Here is a 22,222-nt window from a genome sequence, read left to right as displayed (position 1 = left end):
GTGTTATTAGTCTAGAACGCCAATATATGTAAATTCGCCTAGGGAAAAGGTGTTTGCATGTGCAATCAGAAGCATAATGTGGTCCAAAAACCTATACCGACTTTTTTCTCCTAGTTTGGTGCTATCTTATATGTGTAGGTTGTAGTTACAATTTATACCCCTCATGATTCAGCTACAATGGACCCGTTCCTAAGTGACTCAAACAAGCAGCTCATGAGAGATGCTTCTCCTTAAAATCACTAGCCATAATGATATTTTATGAAAAAGCAACGAAAGTGATTTATGGAGAAGCACATCTCGTTCTCCTCATAAGTGATTGCACCCGTCTCAGAATTACTTTCCAAATGAGCATTTAGAATGAATAATAAGAGAAATAGAAAATCCATTTCAAGTGTATTCCGAGAGAATTAGACCTTTTTCATTAGCAACACAAAACCATGAGTACATGACCAAGAATTCCTCGAGCCACAAAATATGCAACGCGCAAGTGGGAAAATCAGGTGCATACATTAGAGGAATAACTTATAGATTACAAAATTGGTCATTCTTCACAAACTTTACTTTGCCTGTGCTACAGGGCCTGCTGATGCTGCATACGGATGGCGAATACAACAGGCCATTCTCTTCCAAAGGCGATCACGGTTGCCCTAGGCTCGTCCATTTCGCTGCACCTTATCAAAAATTGGATTTTCGACCAAATCTTTCGCTGACGGTCTCCAGACTGGATTTGGATCCAACATGACCTGAGAGATTTATTAAAATGTAATGCAATCAGCAACGCTATCACAGGTTTTGTTTAGTATCACAAACCAACCAAGAATCGTAGGATGCTACATGTAGAATGCAACCGATTTCTTAGAAAATTATCAATAGTAACAGAACTACTTGACTATATCCAGTAATAGCATTCATGTCAACGGAAACAATGGATATGCAGAATCACAATCGTATTGTTAATATGATTTCAAATGAAAGTCTCACGAGTGTTTCATCTCAAGAGCCGTTTACTTATATATGCAGGCAGAAATTCCAGTGATCATTATCTCTCCATGCTATTCTTACATGAAATTATCAGCAAACGTTATCACAATTCACACAATATGATACCGTACATCCTAAGTAATGGAGTAGTTCCCATTAACAAAACTTTGATTTCTAATTCCAAGATCTTCAAGGAAAGAAAAGGAGGCAGTAAACTGTTAGCTCATTCATTCTTTTCATTACGCGCTCATACCGCAGGATAAGTTCATAACTAAGAAACACTTAACAGAAAACAAAAACCATTTCCTTTAGCAAAGATTGGCAATACGTAATCGAGCACGAGAAATGTCATTCTCGCATGAAAATTAATTGCAACAAATACAAATAACAAAAGTGAAAGTCACAAGTTCACAGCCATGTTACCTTGAGTAAGTTCTGAAATTGCAATGAATGACCAGGAAGAAGTGGCAACTTTCCCTCCCTAAGATTTAAAATTTGAGGCCCTGATTCTGGTAAAGGAGAACCTCTAATCAGCTCGTAAATAGTGACTCCCAATGAGAAGATATCAGCCTTGTCAAGATAATCATATTTCTCATTCAGGATCTCTTGAGGCGTATATCGAGCATCACCCTCTTCAATCGGTAGGCTCTTATCAAGTAGAGTTGCACATCCAAAGTCACCAAGCTTATAAATACCATTCTTCACATATATATTATCAGGTTTTACATCTAAGTGAACTATTCCTCTCCCATGCATAAACTGCAACGCTTTTGCAATCTGTACAGATTTTTATACGAGAAATTAGCATATGCCAGCAGAAGTGGAAACCTTGTCAAGTTAAAAAGAGTTAGAATTAATCTAAGACTACAGCCTGGGAGATAGGACCTCAGACATGTGTCAATGCCAGTGAGTGTGCATGCCAAAGTGTCTGTGATATGAATATGGGCATACATTATATTAAACCCATTCCATCTAGTTTACGATAGCCGTGTGATCTCCCTTCAGGATAGTATTTTCTATAGAATCAAGCAAGCAAAAGACTGAGCTCAACACCAAAAATCAAACATCTAAAACATTCATACAGATGTCGAGGAAGGGTATCTCTCTCAAAAGATGAGGAAAACAGAACACAAAAAAACACACACACACTTCAATTTATTATGATTTTCGAGAATCAAGAATTCATGATTGAATGCACTCTATAACCTAGAGTGGAGTAGTGCATTGATTATTAGGATTCAATGTAGGCGTTTGTGATGAAAGGGCCTAGAAACCCTGTTTCTCGTTTCATGAGTGAAGACCTCATTGGCTTCTCAAATGTAGTAAAAAGGGATCCCTGCTATGTACGCAATCTATTAAAAGTTTTGGTGCTAGTACGTGTTTACATGGGTTACTATTCAGTTTCAAGTGAGAAGCTTGTTAAAACTCATCCACACAAACCTGATACAAGGCTTCTAAAATCTCCCCATCTTTGAATGGTCGGGACAACTTGTTTATGGATAAGCTGTGATCACATAATTCCATCTGAATGTGGAGCTGCTCATTTTCAAACCAAGACGAGTAGTATCCAACAATGTTTTCATGGGACCCTAGAAAAAGCAAAACAGTTCAACCATATAAAAGCAATTGCCATAGGGTCAAATAGATGAACCAGAAACACAAAAATGAAAAACTAAAAATAACGGAAACCTACCTAAAGCTGCCAGAGATTGAACTTCCATCATAGCCTTTCTCCTGCAAAGGATACAAAAAGTAATAATGCATAAGCAAATGGCCTCAACAAATGGCAGATATATCTACAGCATGAGTAGGCAACCTTTCTGTGTCCAGATGCAACTGCTTCATGCTACGTTTCACGGCATACAAACAACCATCAATTCTGTTCAAGACTTTGAATACGTGACTGAAGTACCCACTGCCGATTTGCTAGAAAGAGAAGGCATATTACAAATAAGTAAGCCAAGTGCACCAACATTAAAATTTAGAACTAGATAGCATGTGCTTAAATCCATAAAATTTTGGGATTTGGTAAATACCTCAATCTCGTGAAAATCAGCACAGTAACGTGACAGGCCATTTCCGCCCATAAAAGTAGGGAAGAAAGCTGGAAATTGCAGCATTCATAATTAGAACATGAAGACTGAAAATGAAGTATGGGGTTTCGACCAATGTCTTAATATTGAAGTAGTTTCTCATTCACAACTAACAGAAGCATACCTGCACATTTCGATCTTTGGCTGCCAAGAGGATCAATGCCCATTTCTGAAGCATTCTTAATGTACGGATTCTTAAAGCAAGGAGGAGGCATGACACGACAGCGTAAAGCCACAGCAGATTGAGATACATAATTTTGCACCTTCCGCGGTTCTGTTGCTGTTGGTTTCTCTATCATAACCTCATCCATGCCAAAAACATCTGCTTCAAGCTCAACTATCGGCTGATTTCCGGACAATGTAGGGCTGAGAGGATTCAATGAGATATCATCTGCAGAAAGTATGAACTTTTACTTGCAAGACCAATTACCCAAGTAGCTTTTCATCAAAATTTACTTCGTAGTAAAAAAGTTAAAACAAACTTTTAGCCTTACTCTGACACTGTCTTCGCCTCTTCGATTTAAGGGTATTCGATTTCTCGGGTGATTTGGGGCAAGGGATGTTTTCCAGCTAAAAATAGAAACAAACATATTAAAGCAACAATCTTTAAACCCATCTCAATTTTACAGAAATTGTGAAACCCAATCCAACCCATTGTACCTTGGTGCAATCCCAGCCGTTCATCATATGTTGATTATCCGGTGTGATATAATCAGGAGTGCTGCATCAATCAAACCCAAAACAAACAAACAAAATCCAAGTTTTCATCAATTTTTCGAATTCAATACCAAAAAGCTTGAAAATTTACAAAATTAATGACGCGGAGGATCCTACCAGAAGAAATCTTGGCTGAGAATGAACTCCCTGTCGTCGACATCGGTGTCGACGTCGGTGCCGAGGGGAGCGGACGAGGGAAGGCTGCCGTCGGCGGCTCGGGCTTCTACAAGGTTCTGGAAGCGAGAGGGGTTGGATGATGACGTGGAAAACGACGATTGGTTCAGGGTTTCCCCTAGCTGAAGCCTCGCCAGCGCTCCCTTCATCTCCCTCCGATTCTTCCGCTTCTTCTTCTTCTTCCGCGTTTCTAGGGTTTTGCTCGAATCGACTGTCTCGTTCAGTGTTCTTCTTGCTCATGTATTAAAAAATTTAAACTTTTGGGATTTCAAATCGCGCGCGACAAAATGATTGGCTGAAATGGATCTACTGTGCGCTACCGTGATATTTGATCTAGACCGTAGGATTGGCATATCTCCACCGAATCCATTTTGTGTGGGGATCTTTAGGATCCTCACATCCTAGCCTTTCATTGTATATCGTACGGTAAATTTTTGTCAAATATTATTTGTGTTTAATTTTAAATAAAAAAATATAATGATTTATGACAGCACAATACACGATGAATGACTAGGGATCCCCACAGAGTGAATCCAGATGGGATCCAATTCCTTGAAATTTTGTACCAATTAATAATCGTACAATCGAACCATATATTTTTGTATGGTAATGGTATTCAAAACCTCTACCGCACTATACCATATCAAACCAATGTTATATAATTATATATTTATATTTTACATCATTATAACTACTATTAATTAAGTTTTGTATAGAAAATAATTCTCATAAAGATGAATGATGACTATTGATACCATGACACTTTAGCGCTACAAATATGATTATATATTTTCCGTTACTGCAATAAAGTATCATTAGCGGATATTCTAAACATAAAAGAGAAAATTATGATAAATGCAATATCCAATTTTTGGTTCGGCCCAGTGTGCAGGTTGTACTAGGTTCTAGTTTTCTCTTTGGGCCTGTCTCGAGACTCCGAGCCCATCGTACAGTTCGATAGACTGAAAAAGTTCCCGGCAATTCAAACCCAACGTACAATTTCATAAATCAATTTCTCCCAACTGAAACGGCGGTGGATAATGCTGAAGTTCCCGGGAGGAGCAAATGTGGCGGCAAGACCCTCCGCCGGCGAACCCCTTCCTTTAAACCCATAATTTCCTCCGTCGGTGAAGATTTGTGAGCTCCGCGGCCATGCTTACGCGTCGTTTTCAGACGATTCCAGATTCTGATCAGAGCAATTCCGGTAAACTCTCTCGTTTCGATTGTGTAAAATTTTTTGTATTTGGGATTTCTGGCTTAAGTGTTTTTGGTTGTTCCTCTGGCAGATGAGGAAGAATCTGACCGAGATTTTCCCAACAATTGCGCTGCGATTGGCGGTTCCGCCAAGAAAAAGGTTTTTATTTTTAGAAGTTTTAACGAAACACTGTCGATACTGTAATTTATTTGTCAGTTTTCATTAATTTTTCTTTTATTTTTATATTTATTTTGTGAGAAAAATTGGAGCAATAGTTCCGAACTTTGGCCCAATTGGAGTCTGAACTAAAAATCCGTGAGTATTGGTTCTTGAACTAAAGTTCCGATTTTTAATTAGAAACCAAAGCTCTAGTTGAGCTAAAGTTCAGTGACCATTTCTCCAATTACCTCTTTTTTTGCTTTAAACTTCAATGTTGTTGATTTAATTTGTATGTGTGTGCATTGTTTATGTAATTTTAATTGATCAAAGGTTGAAGCTGTGTGTTTGGATACCAGGAAAATTTGAGAAAGTAGAGAAAATTATGATAACTACTTTTCTGGTTGTATTGACAATTAGGCTAGTTGGCCAATGCAGTGCGCCCTGCGGATCCTTTTGCACCGAATTTGAATCTCCCTTTCGTGGTTTAGAATAGAATATCGTCTTGTAAAAACAAGTGATTATAATTACAGTGTTTTGCGTTTAGACTACAATTAATAATATCTTCATTAACTGAAAGCAAATCGATAATTAGGCCGAATAACTGAACCACTGTCATCATGACATGTGTCACAGTCTTGATCGGAGAAAGATTTCCTGTGGCTTGAGGTCAGAGTAATTTTGATGAGCCTATGCAGATGTTTTCACTTGATTGTCTGCATTAGTAGAAATTAGAAACTTGTGTTGCAGGAAAAGATGGTTTGTTAACAAAAATTATATTCCGTAACAGGAGGAGTTACCACTTTCATCACGGCTGGAAATGCTCAAAGGTATTGTGATTTTTCGAAAATGGCTACTAGGGTTGTACTGGCATACGCTCTTTTGAGCAGCAGTATTGTTCAATTGTTTCAGATGCAGGTGCAAGTGTGTATGCCTGCAACTTGGAGGATGAATTGAGCTCCGATGAAGAGGTAGTATGCATTTGGGTATAGATATATCTTATTCTGTATTGTGTATTAACGAAGGATTAATGTGCTTGTGAACTGTTTCTGGAAAAGGGGAACAACATGCATGTGAAAGTTCCGGTTACTCTTGGTGCTAAAAAGTTGCAAAAGGATTATGTTCATTGCATTGGAAGTGATAAAGAAGATGAATCATACACATGGTCTGAAGTAAGTAAAGAAGCTGAGGCACTCATGCGATTGAATGAACAAACTTCATGTTCATCACCAAAATCTGATTATTCGAAAGTGAATAAATCGGTCAAAGGTATGGTGTCCTTTTTGAAAGGTGACCCTTAAACTTTTGTACATCGTCACAGTCTGTAGTGTGTTCTGTTAAACTTGATAATCTACTGTTGTAGGAGTGAAAGACAAAGGCAAGCCAAAATTTTCCTTCCGTTTCAAGACTCAAAAGGAAAAACCCTCTTGCTTTTCTGTATCTAAAAACGAAAGTGATATGTCATTCAAGGTTCAACAAGTGCCTGAAATGTTGAAGGCAACTGAGCCCAGGACTGAAGAATATTTGGATTCTGAGCTTATTGAGGATATTCAAGGAGAAGAGGAAAAACAGTTGGAGATTGTTCCTGTTCACGTTAATGAACTTGGGCATGGATCTATTGAGCAGTCAATGGCAGAGCTTTTAGATGGCCTTCAAGATAAGACATCTATGCTGAGAGGAAGATCTAAAATGGTTCTCTGTCTTCCTCTCTTCAAACATGTTTTTCTCTTCCTTTTCCCATTTACATTTTTCTGTTCCTTTTTTCATCTAGCTTTTGTTTCAGTATCGTAGAAAAAGGCGTAAAAGGGCGCAGCCTGTTATGAAGATTGTATCTTCACTTGGAGATAGCGTTATTGACAGTGAAAGCTCCCCTGAGCACTTAGGCCTGGGATCGCCAAGTAATAGTGAGGTATCTCTCTATACTACTGATTTCCTTATATGTTCATTCCAGCTCAATCAGTACGTTATCAAACATATATTGTTTAGCAGGCCGATGATCAAATTCTGAAGCTTGATAAACCGGAGGTAAAGAGGCAAACACTGGTAGATCGATTTCAAGAAGCTTTGAGTGACAGAGCCCTTGTTGCAGTGCCTAAACCATTAAGGTAAATGGTGTGATCCTGTTATAAAAGTGCAGTCGATGTTAGTACAAGTGACTTCTGTACTGATTGCTAAATGTGCATATCTACTTGCAATTTTGTAGAATTGGATTATTTGGGCAACTGCAGCAGGTCGTTCAGAGTGATAAAGAAAGCGATATGGAATTCTTGAACAATATCGAGAATAGAGCTAACCAAAGTAACAAGGCCTTGCAATTATTTTCTTTTTAAGTTAATTTCTGCATGCATAGACTAATTGTATAGGAATTATGCAAAATATAGTGTTAGTTCTAAAAAAAAAATTCTGCAAAATATATGCCTTGACTTTGTTCCTCGTTTCTACACCTCCTCAGATGAACCAAGCTGCATTGATGTGAAAATTCTTTCAAGATATTTGGATGCGAAATTGACAGTTTGCCACTGCTCATTTGGAAACAATGTAAAGGTCGCATTAATAATCATTTCACAGAATTTCTTCTAGCAACATGCAAATGCAATTTTTCTCACAGCTTTGTTAGAAAGGATGACTGAAGATCTGTGTTTCTTTGTGCAGCGCCTCCCATGGCAAGAGAGCCCCAAGAATACGGTGAATGAAGAAACAACATGGACAATTATCTTCAATCCAAGAGTTTGTGACGATGTTGACCTTGAAGTTGGCAAATGCATTCGTATTCACCCCCCATGGTATGATTACGAAATTTGAGTCTTTGTTAGACTTTGCCTGTTCTGCAGTACCATTGTATAACAAGGATGGATAATTTGGGCAGGAAGGAGATTCATGTGGGGAATGACAAAAGCATTATCTTATCCACGTATTTCTCCGAGATTTCAATTTGACAAGATACGGTTTCTCAACAACCAGGATTGGTACGATATGTTCCAGCCTAACTTCAAAGTCCACCTCGCTCGATGCTCAACAATCATCAAGCTTTACATGGTAAGCGGGTTGAGTATCAATTGAAGGTGGTTATCCACAACCTCCATTCGGATTTTGTAGTCATGACGGAGGGAACTCTATGCTGCCGGTGTCAGAGGGATATCCTCTGCTCGAACATTGTTATGGCGATACAAGTGGTGCAGCCAGTGAAGAAGATGTATATTGGCTTTGAAATGAATGCTGTATTTGTGGGAGGAGTGGTTGGTTGGTGAGATTTCTGGTTGCAGTTGGTAGTGATCGCTTGATCGTCAATAGTTCTAGTGGTCCTGTAATTCTGATGGGAGCTGATCCCGATCCATTCAAGTGTACACGAATTAATTATCTGCTAATTAATAGATGAATTTGTAAACCACTATTAGTAAATTTCGGATTCTCTGATTTGGCGGGTTTAAAATTTTGGGTTTTCGTTTTTTTAACCTTTTCTAGCTTAAGCATATTTCTTCCCTTTTCCTAGTCACACATCTCGTGTGTTTCTTTTCCCTTTGCTAGCTTATGGAGAAGGTGTTTTATTCAAAACGGATGAAGCATCATACAATCATGCATAAGTAGCGCCTAAGATAGCAAAAGTCAGAAAGGTTGATCGGTAACTCAAATATGATAATCAAGAAAACAAAAACGTAAACTTAATTAAAAGATTCGTTCTATGAATACGATGTTAGATGTAAATCACATACATGTTCTTGAGAGTTTGATAGATGTTAATGTGAATTGTGTGACATTGGAAAGTTAAGAAGTTGTCTTGCAGCATTATTATTTCTTTAAGCTTAAAAATTCAACTAAATATGAATAATTTTGTTCAATTAGCAATGAGGTCGTTGTAGTATAGTGGTAAGTATTCCCGCCTGTCACCCGGGTGACCCGGGTTCGATCCCCGGCAACGGCGCACAATCATTTAAACCCATTTTTTCTATAATGAAATTACAGATTTACCCCAAATCATAAGGTTTTTTGTTTTTTTTTATTTTTTTAACAAACCATGTTATCTATACTAACTTATTTTTTCTATCATGAAATTACAAATTTACCCCAAATCATAAGGTGTTTTTTTTTTTAACAAGCGATATTATTTATACTAACCCATTTTTTCTATCCTGAAATTAAAAATTTACCCCAAATCATAAGGTTTTTTTTTTTTTTTTAACAAACAATATTATCTATACTAAAAAATAATAAGTACACCTAACTTCATAATGAGTTAATAATAATATAATTCAAATTCGTTTTTTTATGAAAATCAAACTTATAAATACCCACCAATTCAGTTCCTATTAGCCGTGGTTTCGACGCGCGAAACACATCTCCGCTTTTGTCGTGCACTCCAATCAAAGAACAAAATCGCCTGCATTTATACAATGACACTCTTCTCCCTATATTTGCCTCCAAAACCTACCTTCTGCTGCCCAATCCCGAAAAGGCTGAATCAGTAATTTGAGCGGACTCTATCCTCTTCTGGTTCCCGATCATCTAAACGTACCCCTCAGAATCCTCAAAAATCCCACCACCCAGATCCTCCTCCTCCGATGGCCACCCTCTCCGCCTTCTCGCCTCCCTCCTGGCCCGACCCAAACTCCGCCACCGACTTCCTCACCGATCCCACCGATCCCACCGACGACAATCCCACCTCTGTCGTTGACTCCAGCGACGACCACCACGACCACCAATCGCCCCCAAACCCTAACCACAACCTCCACAACAACCACCCATTCTCCTCCTCACCCCCGGAGCCTGCCCCGCCCGCGCCGCGCTCGCCTCCGTCTCTGTTCCACGTCTGCTTCAACCAAGACCACTCCTGCTTCGCCGTGGGGACAGACCACGGGTTCCGGATCTACAACTGCGACCCGTTCCGCGAGCTCTTCCGCCGCGACTTCGACAACGGCGGCGGAATCGGCGTCGTTGAGATGCTATTCCGCTGCAACATCTTGGCCATAGTCGGTGGTGGGCCCGACCCTCAGTACCCGACCAATAAGGTCATGATCTGGGACGACCACCAGGAGCGGTGCATCGGTGAGCTGTCGTTCCGCTCCGTCGTCCGGTCGGTGCGGCTCCGGAGGGACCGTATCGTCGTCGTTTTGGAGCAGAAGATATTCGTGTACAATTTCGCCGACCTGAAGCTGCTGCACCAGATTGAAACTATCGCGAACCCTAAGGGGCTGTGCGCGGTGTCGCAGGTAGCGAGGTCGCTGGTGCTGGTGTGCCCTGGGCTGCAGAAGGGGCAGGTTAGGGTGGAGCATTACGCGTCGAAGCGGACCAAGTTCATTATGGCTCACGATTCCAGACTTGCCTGCTTTGCACTCACGCCGGACGGCCAGCTGCTCGCCACTTCCAGCAACAAAGGGACTCTCGTTCGGATTTTCAATACTCTCGACGGAACTTTGCTACAAGAGGTATAATTTTATTTTGCTTGAAAAGCTCTGAACTTTGTCATAATTCAATGCAATAAGTTACATATTTTAGCTTGAAGTTAGTTTCATATGATTCAAGAGAATTGGGATTGCTTGGTATCGAATTTCGGATATGAATTTAGGAGCTTTGGTTAATTTGAAAGCCTTGTAGTAGTATTAATCAAGTTTCAATGCAAATGTGTTATATAATTTAGGGGCTTTGCTTGATTTGAAAGCAGTTGTAAGTTGCAGGTTAGAGTTCATTGGCATGGTGACTTATATTTCAGTTTGGACTGGATTCGAACATTCTTAAGTTTGAGGAAGTTTGTTCAACCGTTGACTAGGATGTGCTAATGTTCACTCGTAATGATTGAGTATTTAGGGTACATTCTATATGGACTTTCAGTTTTGTAGTTGGTTGGGATTTAAATCAGCTACTGTTCAATGTTCATTACAAAGTCATGTTGCGTGTACGTGTTTGTTCTCTGTATGCTTTGCTTAGTGAACTTTGGAAAGACTGTTTTCTTCAGCTCTATTCATTTTATCTGAACTTTGAGGAGGGTGCATCCCTCCTCCTTCATTGGAAGGTCTCAACTGTTGTAGACGTATGATTACGGGGTGGTAGAATTATGGATGTTTTGGATACATTGCAGGTAAGAAGGGGTGCAGACAGAGCAGAAATCTATAGTTTGGCATTCTCTTCAACTGCCCAGTGGTTAGCGGTCTCAAGTGACAAGGGAACGGTCCATGTTTTTAACCTCAAGGTTAATTCTGGATCCTCTGGAAATGAGAATACCCGAAGTGCATCTGATCCTAATCTTGTGGTTTCATCATCAAACTCTTCTCTTTCTTTCATCAGAGGTAAACTCTGTCTCTCATTAGTATTGCTGTTTCATCATCAACAAATGATTAAATTGTTCTGGTTTGTTTGCTGCTCTAAACATTCTAGATTTACTATTGACAAATGGTTTGTTTGGGGATATATGTATCACTTTAAATCATTATATATTGCTTCGAGGGGAAGAATTTGAAGTTACACATATGATTTAAGAACACATTTGTATATGCCAGTGGCACTTGAATGACGGGAATGAATTTTTCTTTTTCCCAGTGTTCAATACCATATGCTGAAAACTAGTGAATTTTGAATTATCCAATAATACACAGAAGAAATCTGTGTGCCGTGTGAAACAGTTGTTAAAAACATGGTGCAATCCGCAATTGCGCATATGCGTGTGATGAAGTTTGTGTCTTTCCTCTCCTTAATTTGTGATGCCATGTGTAGTCTTGTACACAGGCAAACGACATATTATGCTTCTCAGTCTCAGACCAATGGATCTGAGCGAGGCTTGCATTTCAGGTGTGCTGCCCAAGTATTTTAGCTCAGAGTGGTCGGTTGCTCAGTTTCGCATGCTTGAGGGTTCTCAGTACATTGTTGCGTTTGGTCACCAAAAGAATACTGTGGTGATTCTTGGCATGGATGGGAGGTAGGAAAACAAATTAGTTTTCGATGCTTTCGCACTTTAGTCATGACGGAACTGTATTAAAGAATCATCATGCATATGATACAATGGGAATAAATGTTTGGAGTTTAAACACTGTTATGCAATTTGCATGTCGATGCAGCTTCTATCGATGCGAGTTCGACCCAGTGAACGGAGGAGAGATGACCCAGCTGGAATATCACAACTTTCTAAAGCCAGAAGAAGCCTTTTGAAGTGAAATATTGTACCATTCATCCTTTCTTACTTATAATGTCCTCTGGAGTTTGGACTATTTGGTCTGCTGCTATGGTTCTCCCTAGTTTTAGGGTTTGGGTAAAGCATGCTGTAAATACATGAGCATTGTAAATTTGTAAATTTCTGAGTGCTGTACCGATAACGAAATTTGAAAATGAAAAAAAAAAATCTAACTTAATTAAGTTATTTTATGGTGTTGATTTGTGTTCCCAAATTGATTAAGCTACGCCAACGGATTCTTCAGTGACGGCATCACAAGTCAATTACGTATTGTTATGCGTTTTAACTTACGTGATAGTGTTTGATTGGTTTGTGATATTGTCAACGTCACGTTTACGTCACGTTTGGAAGAGCTTATGAAGTCCTCAAAATTCTGAGCTTCTTGTGTTATTTTTAATTCTAGTGTTGTGGCTTCCTATGTTGCAGATTAAAAATCTAAATTAGTTCTGAGGTTCCATCTCTTGGCCATTGGTGTGGGAAATTGCAAATTGACCGTTGATGGTCACAGAATAAACTAGGATCCTATGTTTTATGCTCCCTTTCAATGCTTTGTTTTCTTAATTGTTAATAGTTCTCAAGACTTGATTGTTGGGTTTTATGTGTCTGGTAAAATATGGATAGGAAAATCATTTTAGTTCTTAACTTTTTCTGTTTAAACACAAAAAACCGCAAAATTGTGATTTTTCCGTTGAAATACGTAATCAAATACTTTTGAATAAAACTTAATCAAATACTCAACAATTAGAAATCAGATCAATTTCTTACATTTTATATCTTTAAGCTCTCTGATTCTTTGATCCTCCTATTTTTGTTCAGTAAACAAGATAAAGTGACTCTTGTTAACAATGTTGTACTCACTGTTAAGAGAAGTGCTAAGAAGACTCTTAAAATGGGACTCTCTATCACCTTACTGTAAGATTAATTTTCGTGTCAACGTTATAAAACATTGTGCCAAAAATAAAAGGTAACAGGGTTCATAAAGCGTCATCTTTTAAGAATCTCCTTAACATTTCTTCATTGTTAATTGCTAATCTTTTTACTTGATGTTTGTGCAGTGTTTAAAAAACGAGAGCATATATCTCAAGATGCTGCTAATCATTTTAAAATCAGTGCACTGAAATCTTTGTTTGACCAGATAATTGGTGTTATTCACACAATTTTTTTACATTTTATATATTATTCTCAATTTTAAGCTTTTAAATCGAAAAAATTGAAGATGATCAAAGAACAAAAATTAACAAAGAGTACTTTTGTGTGTGGATAACATCACCCGATATTTTATCACAACATAACATAATAGTACACATCTATAATCTATTCATACAAAGAAGATTATGCCCAACATTTCACTTTAAGTCTGACTAGTTGGATAACAACACTCTAAAATAGTCATTCTGAGAGCTAACCAGTTGCACCAATTTGTTTGTTTCGCAAACACTCGATTCATACGTCGCGCTACGAGACAATTCGTCTGTCGTCATTGCATCGGGGCTTTCATTCAACCATGTGAAAGATCAGACTGAAGTTTTGATCAGCAATACTGTGCTACTGTTCTTATTTTTCTGACATCAAACTGTAAATTGTTTATTTGCGGTAACAGTACAAGTTTAAATGTAAAAAACCGACAAAGAGTATCTCAAACAAGATGAATCCCAGAGCCTTGAGTTATATTTAATAAGGACCTTGGTCTCCAATGCATACATATCTTCTTCTCCAAAATCTCTAGGCACTAGCACGTACCAAGCTCCCTTCTGCTCCAACAATGGTGCTCAAGCTGCATGGACTTTCTGTGTCTATTTCCACAGCTCGCGTCGTCGCTTGTCTCCATGAAAAAAGCGTTGATTTCGAGCTTGTCCCCGTTGATCTCTTCGCCTGCGAAAACAAGCAGCCTGAATTTCTAACCAAGAATGTACAGTTTCATTCATTTCCAAACATTTTACAATTCTCCATGATTTTTGTAGCTGTATATATAGAAGCTTATTGCATTTTCTCCATCATGTTCCTGCAGCCCTTTGGCAAAGTTCCAGTACTAGAAGACGATGACATCACACTTTTCGGTAAGTGCTTTATCTTGGCTAGTGATTTTCACACTCGTTCTTTAGCCTCCTGCATTTCTTCAGACCGTAAAAAATACTAATGTAAAATATGTAGGGTGATGTGCAGATGGTTAAAGGAAGGGTAACGAAATTTGTGACAGTTTCTAGCTTAACCTCCTTAATTACTACTTCATTTGTTACACCAGAATCTAGGGCAATCACAGCATATGTAGCTGAAAAATTCAAGGAAACGGGACATGATCTCATTCGTCACGAAAACTTCAACGAAGCTGCATTGGTGAAGGTATGGACAGAAGTGGAATCTCAACAATACAACCCTGCAATCGATCCAATTATTTTCGAGTTTTTCGCAAAGCCTGTTGTAGGAATGGAACCAGATCAAACAGTGATGGATGCAAGTTTGGAGAAGCTGAAGAAGGTGCTGGACGTGTACGAAACCAGGCTGAGCAACAACAAGTTCCTTGCTGGTGATTTCTACAGCCTAGCTGACCTTCACCACTTTCCCGGCACTTTTTATTTCATGAAGACGCCTTGGTCTTCGTTGGTCCACGATCGTCCTCACGTCAAGGCGTGGTGGGAGGAGATTTCATCTAGGCCTGCCTCCAAGAAAGTGGCTGAGGGTATGAATTTTGGTGAAGTTTGAAGATGAGTGGTTGTACTGGTTCTACTATGTGTTTTTTTGAGACGAATGTTTTGGTTCATATCTTCACTGTACTACTAAGGTTTAAGCTTGCATTCTTCCGACTTGTTAAGTGAGATTGGATAGGTAAAGAGAAAGCCATACAAATTGACAAAGATTGAAGTTTTGACTCAATCTATGACAAAATTGAGACACTTCTCATAAGCCACTTTTGGCCTAAATTAATTATGCATGAAAGACATTGTTTTAAGAGTATTTCGCTCCCCTCTAAAGAGAGTGATGCGCGACCAACCAAGGGTAAATAGAAAGAACGGGAGATGGTAACTTGGGATTCACTCAACCAGGGGCAGCAGAGCAAGCTCAACATTGCTAATAGTGGATTCACTCACATGAACAAGCCAAATGCTTGATTTTCAAACATCCCTCCAATTGTATAATGACAAGTGATGTACCATCCCGGGGCCTCGTGTTATGGGTACACTAAAAAATCTCTCCTATAAATGTGGGTAACTGCTTCTCTATTCATTTCATTTAGTATGGCTATTACTATTAGTTAGGCTGTTTTCTTAAATTACTTTGATCTTTTGATGTTATCTTTGTTGAAAACATTCGTTATGATTTCAATTGTCTATTTATTTCCTGTATAGATTAAGACATAACACTTGGCGTTTAATATTTTATTTTTCTTAATGTCAAAATTAATTTGTTTACAACAAAACCGAAGACTTGGCGTTTAATATGAAATGTTTGTAGTTAATGGAAGTCTTGGCACAAAAAACAAACGTAACGACGTTTTAGGTGGTTGTATCAAAATTAATTTTTCTATATAAACCTATTATTCTTTGGGGAAAAATATCCTCATTCAACTATTCTTTTCTCTTCCAAACTATCTACGAGTGTTTCCCAACCTCCTCAAATATCATTCGAGGATCATCAAAATCTCTAAGATTTTTATCCAAAAGAATAACAAAGTTGTTGTCCATCAAGAGAATTATTACAAGTGTAGCGTAATCCGCCATAACATGCTACGTTAATTATCTCTAAGTAGCGAATTTAAGCTTAAGGGAGAATTTCTCACACATTACCTCGAAATCATTTATCTTCAATCAAGCATCAATCAACGTAAGTTTCCAATGAGGTAATATAAAAGTTAGTTTTTTTTTTTTTCTTTCAAATAAAGAAAAGCTAATGACAATAAAGGAGGCCACCAAGCCCAAATGCGTTTAAACGTGTTTTTAGTCTAAAAAAGTTATTTTCATACACTATTTTTTTTCGATGAAAAGACATAAATAAACAATGTGTGCAAAAACCATATCTCATAGTTTTTATCGTTTAGAAATTCGACATGTCCTAAACAATGATTTTTTGTGTATGGAGGAGAATGACCAGCTCCACTGTTCACCTGCTACAAGAGAGATTTTTTAGCGTGCAAAACATAGACACATATCATTATACAAGTTGAGAGAGACTTGGAAAACAAAATTCTCTCCCCTTATATGATTACAAATGTATTACCGCTTCGCGTTTTTGGCACATTAAAAAATCTCTCCTAATACATATGCTTGCTTTTTACAAAAAATCGTATTTTGACTTGCACTTGCCTAAAGAGGCCATCAAATGCATCCATACATGCTCATAGTTTAAGAAAGTTTCACACATAATTTTTTTTTTTCAATAAAAAAACATAAATAAATAACGTGGGTGAAAATTGTATCTCGTAATTTATTCAGTTTAGAAATTCAACTTATCCTAAACAATTACATGTGGGTTCGCAATTACATGTTGGTGTGGAAGCTAGACTTGTGGTCAGGAGGAGGCTAAAATGTCTCTATGAGTCTTTTCAGCCCCTGAAGGGGAAGGATAATGGTAGTTTGCCACCAGTTGTTCCTTTTCTTTTTCTTTTTTTAAAAAACAAAAAACAAAAAAACAATTACATGCGCAATATCTGACCTAAAAATTAACTTTTTGGGCATGGAGGAGCATGACCAACTCCATTGTCCACCCTAATCTTATATATAAAGAGAATGTAAAAGGTGAATAGTGATTTGGTGTCATCAAGCCTCAACAAAAATATTTGGACAAAAATGCCTCCAAGACAAAAAACTTCAAAAGCATCCCAAAATAATGCATCAAATAAGGCAGGGGTATTTTCATCAATTTAATAGTATATTTTTTAATAATAAATTTTTTGGTGATTTTTTTTTTCAATTAGTACCTCACAATAGGCTGACAATAATGTGATTCAATTTCTTTATTTTTAAACATGTTCAAACATCTTCAGAGGCATGTAATGCAGGTTATAAAAAAAGTTTTTCACACACAGATAATGATGTGATCAAAAAAGTTGTCAAATGATTGTTTTTTTTTTTTTTTAAACAAACGATATTATCTACACTAAGGGGAGAGGTGGGTTTAGCCTCACAATGGGCTAGCAATAATATGATTCGATTAGTTGTTTATTAAATATTATTTTCTCTATTTTTAAACACGTTCAAAACATTCTAAGAAGCGTGTAATACCGGTTATAAAACAGGTCTTTCGCATAGGATAATAATGTGATTAAGTTAATTGTCAAATGATTGTTTTTTTTTAACAAACGATATTATCTACACTAAGGGGAGGGGGTGAGCTTGGCCTCACAATGGCTAGCAATAATGTGATTCAATCAATTGTTTATTAAATATTCTTTTCTCTATTCTTAATGTAAATTTTATATAGACCAATTTGCACGCACGTGAGCATGTGCATGAAGACTAGTCTATATATAAAGCCGGAAGGCTGATGAACAGTGGAGAGCAGATTTTATGATGACCAAATTACCAACTTACCCTTGCATAATTTGATATATTATTTTGGGAGGTTTTGAATTTTTTTTGCTGAGGGGCAGTTTGGTCCAATTATTTTTGTCAAAGTGGGTGACACCAAAATTTTTGTCTCATACGTGACCCCAAATTCCATTGTTCATCACACTGCTCTCCACTGTTCATCAGAGAAAAGAATAAAAAAATAAAAGGGAAGAGAAAAAATAATAAACAAATGACAAAGTTGATGGTGAGAAAAATATAATAAAAAATAAGAAAAATCATGAATGTTGTGTTTAAAACATCTTAAGAAGCACGTAGCGTCGGTGATAAAAATGAAATAAAAAAATATTGAAGCAATTCACGCATATAAATATATTTAAAATGTCTAAGTAGCGCTTAGCGTGCTGTGATTCAAAAAATGTCTTTTGCATGTGGTTGTTTATTAAATATCATTTCTCAAATTTTAAACACTTAAGAGGTGCGTAGTGTCAGTTATAAAAAAGTCTCTCGCATGCAGATAATAATATGATTTAATTAGTTGTCAAATGATCATTTTTTTTTTACCAAACGATGTTAGCTACACTAAGCAGAGGGAGTGGGCTTAGCCTCATAATGGGATAGCAATCAGTTGTTTATTAAATATTATTTTTTTCTAATCTTAATATAAATTCAATAAAATGTAGATGAAAATTGAAAGACCGCTTTTATTAAATGTATTTATTATTCATTTCTATCTACATTAATAAATAAATTTAAAACATGTAAATCGGCGTAACACGTCGTGATTAAAAAAATATCTTCTACACACGCGTGAACGAGTGCATAAAGGCTAGTCGTAAATTAAATTATATTATCTGAATCTAGAACTCAAGTTCTTGGAAGCACCGCTACAAACTTGGTTTTTAGAATGCCATATTTTGACTGGCATTTGCTTTCTCTGAAAGTTGTATTTGTAAATTCAATAAAATGTAGATGAAAATTGAAGGATCGTTTTTATTAAATGTATTTATTATTCATTTCCATCTATATTAATAAATAAATTTAAAACATATAAATCATCCGTAACACGTCGTGATTCAAAAAATATCTTCTATACGCGCGTGAACGAATGCATAAAGGCTAGTCGTAAATTAAATTATGTAATTTAATTATATTATCTGAATCTAGAACTCAAGTTCTTGGAAGCACCGCTACAAACTTGTTTTTTAGAATGCCATATTTTGACTGGCATTTACTTTCTCTTAAAGTCGTATTTGTAAATTCAATAAAATGTAGATGAAAATTGAAAGATCGTTTTTATTAAATGTATTTATTATTCATTTTCATTTACATTAAGAAATAAATTTAAAACATGTAAATTGCGCGTAACACGTCGTGATTCAAAAAAATATCTTCTACACACGTGTGAACGAGTACATAAAGGCTAGTCGAAAATTAAATTATGTAATTAAATTATATTATCTGAATCTAGAACTCAAGTTCTTGGAAGCACCGCTACAAACTTGTTTTTTAGAATGCCATATTTTGACTGGCATTTGCTTTCTCTGAAAGTAGTATTTGTAAATTCAATAAAATGTAGATGAAAATTGAAAGATCGTTTATATTAAATGTATTTATTATTTATTTTCATCTACATTAAGAAATAAATTTAAAACATATAAATCGCGCGTAACACGTCATGTTTCAAAAAATATCTTCTACACGCGTGTGAACGAGTGCATAAACGCTAGTTGTAAATTAAATTATGTAATTAAATTATATTATCTGAATCTTTAACTCAAGTTCTTGGAAGCACTGCTACAAACTTGTTTTTTAGAATGCCATATTTTGACTGGCATTTGCTTTCTCTGAAGGTCGTATTTGTAAATTAAATAAAATGTAGATGAAAATTGAAAGATCGTTTTTATTAAATGTATTTATTATTTATTTCTATCAACATTAAGAAATATATTTAAAACATGTAAATCGCGCGTCACACGTTGTGATTCAAAAAATATCTTCTACACGCGCATGAATGAGTGCATAAAGACTAGTCTTAAATTAAATTATGTAATTAAATTATATTATCTGAACTTGGAAGCACTGCTACAAACTTGTTTTTTAGAATGCCATATTTTGACTGGTATTTGCTTTTTCTGAAAGTCGTATTTGGACGTCCTTTTCTATTTTAAGATAACTGGACGGTAGCCAGTGACATGGGTGCATACGTAAATGCATCATCCTGATCCATTATGTGAGAATTCTAAGGATCTTTATATTTCAGCTGTTCATCGTGTATCGTGCAGTAAAAAATTATTTGACTTTTATTATTTAAAATTAAACATAAATAATACCTGATAAAAATTACTAGATTAATATGTGAGGATCCTAGAGGATCCATTTCCGGTCCATACGAAAACCCCTTGGAGCCTTTGCCCTATATTCAGTGAAAAATATACTGATAGCGTGTTAAATTCCACACACACCGAAATTAAACGCAAATAACGAATACAAAATGTTATTCTTGAAGAGCCAACCCAAACTACGTATGAGCGGATCGATAGCGTGTACCGAAATTAAGCGCAAATAACGAATAAAAAATGTTATTCTTGAAGAGCCAACCCAGACTAACGTATGAACTCGCGCCAATAGCCACTTTTTTCAGAAGCAGTTGGTCCTTCTCCCCGATGGTCATTGGCTTATAAATAATAGGCCATATCCGGATCCAAATCACAGCACATCTGTTCCTCAGTTGCTCAACCTTCTTACTTTTTCTCTTCCTCCAGAGTCATGGCTCCAGTCAAGGTCCACGGAAACGTTTTGTCGGTCTGTACAAGGCGAGTGATTGCTGCTCTCTACGAGAAAGACATCAAATTTGAGCTTGTTCCAATCGACTTGGGAACTGGTGAACACAAAAAGGAGCCCTTCATTTCCCTCAATGTAAGTGTATGATTACTATGAGAACATGAAGAACAAAACTAAATCTCACATTTCTTTTCTTCATTTGATGCAGCCATTTGGTGAAGTTCCAGCTTTCGAAGACGGAGATCTTAAGCTCTTTGGTAAGTCTGTGTTTAGCTCACTCACGTCGTGATAAACTTATCTGTAAATCGGATGCAGTTGTGACGGTATCCAAATCAATCAATCACTGTCACACTCGGAGCATATATGAATTTGTTTATATAAGATAAAATTGTATTTAGTTCATTCACATCGAGAAAAATTTGCCTATAACTGGGATGCGGGGTATCACAAACCCGTCGAGGACATTCATGTGAAAAAAAGTTAAAATACATTGTCCGTTCTTGATTGGCTTGGAATATGGCATCGCAGTTGTAGTCGTGACATCAAATTCACACACAACGTACATGAATATGAATTTGTGCATATAAGTTAAGCTGTGGACCTTCTGATGTGCAGAATCAAGGGCAATTACACAATACATTGTCCACGAGTATGCTGACAAGGGAACCCCGCTGGTGTTCCAAGACTCTAAGAAGATGGCAATGATAGCAGTAGGGTGTGAGGTGGAGGGCCAAAAGTTCGACCCGGCGGCCTCAAAACTGACCTTTGAGCAAGTTATAAAGCCTATGCTTAAAATGCCCACAGATGCGGCAGTTGTGGAGGAATATGAAGCCAAGTTGGCTGTGGTTCTGGATGTGTATGAGATTCGTCTGGCTCAGTCGAAATACTTGGCAGGCGAAAGATTCACTTTGGCTGATCTTCACCACATTCCCTCCATACATTACTTGATGGGAACACAATCGAAGAAGCTGTTCGTGTCCCGCCCCCATGTTAGCGCATGGGTAGCTGATATCACAGCAAGGCCAGCTTGGAAGAAAGTCATTGCCCTGCAAAAGTGAAACAAGAACTAAAGATTGCTGTTGCAGCTGCTTACTCATCAGAGTCATATATCTAAAATAACATGATGTCTGTTTGTTATCAAACATACGTTTGATTTTCTGTTTCCCCTAAGTAGTTGGTGTAAGAACTTTTGTGTGAGAAATGGTCCAAACCATTTAATAAAGGAAATATGGTTATAGTATAATTTATATACATTAAGTACACATTTAATATAAAGTGAGAAAACCATATTACTTGTACAAATTATGGATGGAAGACAGTTACAAAACTTGAAGAAAACTGACAGCAACTGCTACCATGATAGGTGGAGCAGTTGCGTCCTATAAGTCAGGTTTTGATCCCCTTTATCGGGTAAGTTACAAGGTTCTCAAAATGTGAATGCTCGCCCTATCGAGAGTAAGAGTTC

General features: G+C 37.2%; 5 protein-coding genes and 1 non-coding gene across 11 annotated transcripts; 5 read left to right on the top strand and 1 right to left on the bottom strand.

Annotated features, from left to right (window-relative positions):
- Positions 1-396: 396 nt before the first annotated feature.
- LOC103432557 (wee1-like protein kinase) lies at positions 397-4,267 on the bottom strand. The gene is made up of 10 exons (XM_008370751.4): positions 3,909-4,267; positions 3,735-3,795; positions 3,569-3,644; positions 3,199-3,465; positions 3,018-3,085; positions 2,798-2,907; positions 2,675-2,715; positions 2,422-2,570; positions 1,405-1,758; positions 397-743 (listed from the first exon to the last, which is right to left on the bottom strand). The coding sequence occupies exons 1-10, from the start codon at positions 4,112-4,114 to the stop codon at positions 648-650; spliced, it is 1,428 nt and encodes a 475-aa protein (XP_008368973.3). The 5' UTR covers positions 4,115-4,267; the 3' UTR covers positions 397-647.
- A 596-nt stretch (positions 4,268-4,863) lies between these two features.
- On the top strand, positions 4,864-8,730 carry LOC103432556 (uncharacterized). 4 transcript variants are annotated; one of them, XM_029100398.2, is made up of 12 exons: positions 4,864-5,169; positions 5,252-5,319; positions 6,107-6,146; positions 6,229-6,287; positions 6,375-6,585; positions 6,680-7,008; positions 7,100-7,225; positions 7,303-7,421; positions 7,520-7,614; positions 7,769-7,860; positions 7,969-8,099; positions 8,183-8,730. In XM_029100398.2, the coding sequence occupies exons 1-12, from the start codon at positions 5,118-5,120 to the stop codon at positions 8,250-8,252; spliced, it is 1,392 nt and encodes a 463-aa protein (XP_028956231.2). In that variant the 5' UTR covers positions 4,864-5,117; the 3' UTR covers positions 8,253-8,730. The 4 variants fall into 4 exon arrangements, with proteins under 4 accessions (XP_028956231.2, XP_028956232.2, XP_070675567.1 ...); XM_029100399.2 differs by having other exon boundaries at positions 4,953-5,169; positions 7,306-7,421; XM_070819466.1 differs by having other exon boundaries at positions 4,959-5,169; positions 7,306-7,421; positions 7,769-7,854.
- Positions 8,731-9,163: 433 nt separating this feature from the next.
- TRNAD-GUC (transfer RNA aspartic acid (anticodon GUC)) lies at positions 9,164-9,235 on the top strand. Its single transcript has one exon. It is a non-coding gene; the product is annotated as a tRNA-Asp (tRNA).
- A 353-nt stretch (positions 9,236-9,588) lies between these two features.
- LOC103432555 (autophagy-related protein 18a) lies at positions 9,589-12,658 on the top strand. Of its 3 annotated transcripts, none has more exons than XM_008370747.4 (4): positions 9,589-10,736; positions 11,387-11,594; positions 12,094-12,220; positions 12,360-12,658. In XM_008370747.4, exons 1-4 carry the CDS (start codon positions 9,873-9,875, stop codon positions 12,448-12,450), a joined length of 1,290 nt encoding a protein of 429 aa, XP_008368969.3. In that variant the 5' UTR covers positions 9,589-9,872; the 3' UTR covers positions 12,451-12,658. The 3 variants fall into 3 exon arrangements, with proteins under 3 accessions (XP_008368969.3, XP_070675566.1, XP_070675565.1); XM_070819465.1 differs by having other exon boundaries at positions 9,624-10,736; positions 12,031-12,220; XM_070819464.1 differs by having other exon boundaries at positions 9,627-10,736; positions 12,019-12,220.
- A 1,486-nt stretch (positions 12,659-14,144) lies between these two features.
- LOC103432553 (glutathione S-transferase F13-like) lies at positions 14,145-15,363 on the top strand. Its single transcript, XM_008370744.4, has 3 exons — positions 14,145-14,381; positions 14,481-14,529; positions 14,715-15,363. Exons 1-3 carry the CDS (start codon positions 14,235-14,237, stop codon positions 15,170-15,172), a joined length of 654 nt encoding a protein of 217 aa, XP_008368966.1. The 5' UTR covers positions 14,145-14,234; the 3' UTR covers positions 15,173-15,363.
- A 5,010-nt stretch (positions 15,364-20,373) lies between these two features.
- On the top strand, positions 20,374-22,000 carry LOC103432552 (glutathione S-transferase-like). The gene is made up of 3 exons (XM_008370743.4): positions 20,374-20,892; positions 20,966-21,014; positions 21,373-22,000. The coding sequence occupies exons 1-3, from the start codon at positions 20,743-20,745 to the stop codon at positions 21,813-21,815; spliced, it is 642 nt and encodes a 213-aa protein (XP_008368965.1). The 5' UTR covers positions 20,374-20,742; the 3' UTR covers positions 21,816-22,000.
- Positions 22,001-22,222: the final 222 nt, after the last annotated feature.

The sequence above is a fragment of the Malus domestica genome, chromosome 03 (genome assembly GCF_042453785.1).
Source record: "Malus domestica chromosome 03, GDT2T_hap1".
NCBI classification, from domain to species: Eukaryota; Viridiplantae; Streptophyta; class Magnoliopsida; order Rosales; family Rosaceae; genus Malus; species Malus domestica.
This window is presented reverse-complemented; position numbering and strand designations above follow the sequence as displayed.